General features: G+C 40.0%; 1 protein-coding gene across 1 annotated transcript; it reads right to left on the bottom strand.

Moving 5' to 3' along the window:
• Positions 1-573: 573 nt before the first annotated feature.
• Positions 574-1,592, bottom strand: LOC134796380 (larval cuticle protein A3A-like). Its single transcript, XM_063768571.1, has 2 exons — positions 1,529-1,592; positions 574-1,262 (listed from the first exon to the last, which is right to left on the bottom strand). Exons 1-2 carry the CDS (start codon positions 1,538-1,540, stop codon positions 675-677), a joined length of 600 nt encoding a protein of 199 aa, XP_063624641.1. The 5' UTR covers positions 1,541-1,592; the 3' UTR covers positions 574-674.
• Positions 1,593-5,625: the final 4,033 nt, after the last annotated feature.

Below are 5,625 nucleotides of genomic sequence, written 5' to 3'. Positions count from 1 at the left end.
GTTTCCGTCCACTTGACGGATTAGCAAACAATACTTATATTTCATTTTTAATTAGCTACTTGCGAAATATCATTTTTATATGTAGATAGATGTATTGTTTAGACATTAAAGATTGCAATAAGTCCAAATTTGATCAGCAATGTAGGTTTATATTCAAATTTCGTCAAGTGGACGAAAACTAGCGCAATGACCCTATATTTATTTATCTACACAAGTCTGTAAGTACCTATATCGTCGCCTAGTAGGTAGGTACAGTCAGCTTCGTATAGTAGGTACGCCATACATATTATACCGGTATGGTGGCGACCCGAATATTTGAATAAGTACTTTAAATGGATTACTTATAATATAACCGAACTATTTGAATACTTTGGATGCTACCTACTATATGACGCTCACTGTACTCATATATACAACCTTTGCTTAGTTTGGGGCTAGGTCGATCTGTGTAAAATTGTCTCCAAACATTTATTTATACACATCGAAACCAGTACACAGTGTAGTAGCATGGTTGTGAAAAGGTAAGAAACAACAACTACTCCTACTTTCGAAAATAAAAGTTAAACAAACATGTAGAAAATAACAATTTAATTATATTTTCTATCGTAAATCACACTTTAAGCGTAGTGTCAGCTAATATAAAACTTAATTCTACGTTTTGGCATCGCTATCGCTTAGTGGTGGTACAGAGGGGCAGAGTATGAGGCGGGAGCGGTGTGGTAGACGGGGGCAGAGTGGTAGGCGACTGGGGCGGCGAACTTGGCAACCGGGGCGGCGTGCACTACGGGGGCGGCGGCGTATGCGAGCTTGGCCACGGGAGCGGCGTGGTAGGCCACGGGGGCGGCGTGGTAGGCCACGGGGGCGGCGACCTTAGCGACCACAGGAGCGGCAACCTTCACGGCAACAGGCTCACGGTGAACCACGGCGTTGAATCCGTTATGCGGGTCAGCAGTGTACTCGACGGTGCGCTTGATGCCATCAGGGTCAACCACGGAGTAGGAACCCTGTACGACATCACCGTCGCGGGTTTCGTGCTGGGTCTTGGAGTCTCCGGTCAAACCGTCCTGCACGTCATAGGCGAAGCTGTACTGTGGGTGCGCATCGTACTCCTCGACGGCTTTAGCGACGGGGGCGGCGTAAGCGACGGGACCGGCGTGGTAAGCAGGAGCGGCGGCGTAGGACACAGGAGCGGCGTGGTAGGCCGGGCCTACGGGGACTACCCCCGCGCTAGCGGCCGCTACGAAGCAAGCGAGTACCACAAACTGTAAACAAATAATTGATATACTGAATTATTGAGCGAAGCTGTAAACGATTGATTTGTGAATTATAGTATGGACTGTTAATTTATTAGTTTTGTCTCGTTTATATTCATGTTTACGTCAATCAAACTTCGTTATGCATCTATGGCTAATCAATTCTAACACTGTTTCGACGTGATGGATTTGATCTTTAGATTAATTTTAATTTACATAACTAATTAGTAATGGATTAACCACAGAGGCTTGTACTCATAGGCATATTATTATACCTTGAATGCCATTGTGTGGTGTGTTGATCGAGTGTGTTGAATGATGTCTGATGAGAAGTGTTGGGAGCTTATATACGGGCGCACCCTTTCACTCGGAGCTGCACAGACGACGCGACCGTGAACTCCAGCCCGGGGCGATAATAGAATCCCGTATCTACTTGTGGTCCCTATAATTAATTCACAGTTCCGCACCGGATTATAATTAGGTATGTGTATTATCTCACCTCACCAAAAGCTTTTTTCATTAAACTTTGTTGGCTACTAGAGAAGTTCAACGGGAAATACTTATCTTGAAGCTTTTCCGTTTGCTTCGTAAAGCAGCCTCGGGTTCGCTGTTGACAACCTAATCCCAAGAGTTGGTGCAGATATACATGTTTTTACGAAATCGACTGTCGATGCAGCTGCTGGGATTAGTCCGAATTCCTTGCGATGTTTTCTTTCATCGAAGAACAAAAATATCAAATGATATTTCGAACATAAGTTCCTAAAATCTCATTGGTACCCCAGGTACATGTGTACTAGTCATACTATAGGTACATGCCTACATGGTAGTCATGCTATCTGGCATGCATGACATCCAGGAGCTCGAGTTCATGACCTGTACTGGTTTCGAAGTACACCTGTGCTAGGCCACTATAAGGCTGCATTTCCACCAGAGATGTGCGAGGATGCGTATAACGAGTTGTGTTTGTTAAGAACCAATAGAATCACTACAAGCTGAGCGAGGAAAACAAATGACTCATGTGATGAAATGCTCAAAATTCCACTTTTCGTACCGCTCGTTACGCTCGTGGTTCAATTTTGGAATCTTTCGCTTGCTCGGGTATCAATATATTAGCACGAGCGGGTAAGAAACAACTTTGCCCCCTTGTTATTAAAACAAGTACGTACTAGGTAACTACCTATTATACAGAGCACTAAAAATTACACCAGTGGGCAAAAACTTGGCCATATTTCAAAGTTTTCAAACACACCTTGGTTATTCGTAGTTTTCGAGTTCCCATACAGGTTGGCTAAAAAATAACTGCATTCCCGTTGCCAGGGAGGTTTTGGGATTATACTGAGCAACTTTTACTATGGGACCAACCCGAAATCGCGAAAAAAAAATTTACCCTTCCATAGAAAATAGACCAGCCAAAATGTATGAATTAGAAAAAAAAAATGTTGGAGGTCAAGGTTTGGACCAACCTGTATAGATAAATACTTTTTGTTTAATATGTACCTAAGTAGAGTTAAATCAGAACTATTATATTATGTGTATATTATAGAGCCTGCCAATTCTCCTCGCCAGGTAGTTTGAAGGATTTAAAATAGCAGCCAGGACCCGTCGCCTGACCCAGAACGAAGGGCCAGGTCACCGCGTTCACTCGGCGCAACCGCAAAGTTCAATGGATCTCCATTTGCATACATTAAATTGCCACTTTTTGAACTGTTTTTCAATCCCGTTTGGACGTAGTCCGGCTAGGTAATGGAAATAGGTACAAAGTAGAGATGTCTGATAGTCAAATTAGTTAGGGACCTACTTTTATCGACATATCAGAACGATCCGTTGGTATGAAAATTGAGAAGTTAAACTGGGTGATTGAAAATGTTCTGAATGGTTCCGAAAAAAAGATGGCATGGTACGCCTGGGCCTTGGTTTGTGTTTTCTCGATTTGGCAGGGACCGATGATCGTCCTCGAAATGATCATGATGTTTATAACCTAATTCCAAAGCAGGTCCACTGATATGGTCAGTTACTTTAAAACTCTCAAACTAAGATTTTTGGTTTTCCTTATACGGAATCAAATAAGTCCCACAGTGGCAGTGGCATTTTACCGCCTCACGCATGTTCTTGTTCCAATTTCAATGTTACGATTTATTGCGCAAACGCCCGCCCGCGCACAAGCCTCTAGGATGTGCAGGAAAGTTCGTCCTGTGTAGCTACCTAAGTTTCTATATTATAACAAATCTAGACACTATAGGTGAGCCTTAGCTTTGCAGATAAAGTAAAGAAATCCACGTAGTTAATGTCACACTCGCAAGTGTGTAATTAATGTATGCAAGTGTCTCGGCGGCGTCATTTTACCGCCTTGTCGCTATTTGTTGCGCAAACGCCGCGCCCGCGCGCTCCACGCTCAAGGATGGTGCAAAAAGTTCATCCTGGGTGCCAGCTGCCATATCATGGGATGTGAGCCACATCAGAGCTTCAAATAACTATATCCTCGAGTAATCACTTTAAGTACTTCATCATTCGTTACGAAATCGACGGTTCCATTATGTTACAAGACAAGTATCTACATAATAAGAATGAGTTCTTCCTCCCTTCCTGTTTCAATTAGCAGTGCATGGGGGACTGTTTTAAAGAAAAAGCAGAAAATAAAATACAACTCCACGGACACAGGTTCAACCAACCTCATAGGTACATTGTTCGTCCTCGCATATCGTTATCTGGACTTACAAAAGCTTAGTCACAGGTCACAGACGGCAGCAGTGCACCTTGATGCACAAAGTTCACGTTTTCACAAATTGCCCTGGCATTACGGCGCTCTTTCGTAAATTATGTGGTCGTATTGTCCATTTTTTTTTTGATTCTCAGCGATCCAGTGCATGGTCACGTGACAGTGGGAATATTGTAACCAGTATTTTAACATTGTTTTGTACTGTACAAGTGTACAGCAAGTACAGAAGGTGCTTAGCTTAGCCATATCGACATTGTTTTTTATTTTACCATATTATTTGACATTGTTAATAATTTAGTTAATTAATCGATTGCTTATAATGATTTTTAAATTGTGTATTGCTTGACATTTGTATAATTATAATCAATTGTTATTTTCCTACTTGACGACCATTAATATAAATTCGTATAGATTAGTGTAAAATATTTTATATTGTATATTCATATTATGAAATAAATAAATCTAAATCTAAATCTACTTCTTACAGCTCCACTAATTTTAAAGATTTGATATCTGTATTCTGTATGAAGCTTCCTAGCAACCGAGAAACAGAAAACCCCGCTTGGACTCTCCTTCTGAGAGTTCCGTAATAGCTTAATTTTTTTTTTACGAATTTATAGTTTTCAGATTTTTCCCTATTCTTGTAGTAGGTATTAAAGACGATATTAGGTGCTTGCCAAATTTTATAGTTTTCGCTCAACGGGAAGTATTACCTATATGTTTTTGCGGTATAAACGGTCGTATCGTTTTTTACGTAGAATTAAGTTTTTATTGTTTTAATTTCTACTCGTTTCCTCTACCCTACCTACCGACACTATGGCCACGCATAGGTATAATACTGTTTTGCAAAGGAGTTCACCAATATAGCATAACTTAAATAAATGTGCGCCAAAAAAGGATTGGAAGTAAATAATTATATTTTAATTATTAGCGTTGTTTTTTTTTGTAAGTTTTTTTCATATACTAGTGCAGGAATGAGCAATAGGTATATGTACTGTAAAACGTTGTACGATACATGTGCGAATAGGTAATTCGCAACTCGTGTCGATTTAAAACATTCCCTTCGGTCGTGTTTTAATTTAACGCCACTCGATGCGAATTTCATACTTTCCGCACTTGTATCGTAAATAACTATTTAAATCCACCAAACAATTGAAAACTATGACATATCAATGACATTTCGAATATCGATCGTTGCGTTTAGTAGCAAAATATCTGGGAGAAAAAATATAAAAACTCAAAAATGCGCGTTTTCCCAGAAATAAGACCTAGCTAGATCGATTTATCGCCCCCGAAAACCCCCATATAGTAATATTCATCGAAATCGTTAGAGCCGTTTCCGAGGTCCCTGAAATATATATATAAATAAATAAGCAAGAATTGCTCGTTTAAAAGGTACTAGATAGATAGATATATATTAAACTCATACTAAACAGTATCTAATCAAAACGTAAACAAGGCCCTAAGGCAAGTGTACACGCTCGTAGGGGCCTTTTATCAGTTAAAAATAAATTATTAATTATCTCCAAAATGGAGTTAATTAGAATACCAGTTTCTCTGAGAAAGTTACTTAATGCACCCTTGGTATTAAAGGACTTTAAAGAAACCACCGTGTATATAAATCATATTATTAATATTAATACCTGCATATAAAAC

Source organism: Cydia splendana, chromosome 1 (genome assembly GCF_910591565.1).
Source record: "Cydia splendana chromosome 1, ilCydSple1.2, whole genome shotgun sequence".
NCBI lineage: Eukaryota > Metazoa > Arthropoda > Insecta > Lepidoptera > Tortricidae > Cydia > Cydia splendana.
Note: the sequence above shows the minus strand (reverse complement) of the source record. Positions and strands in the feature narration are given on the sequence as shown.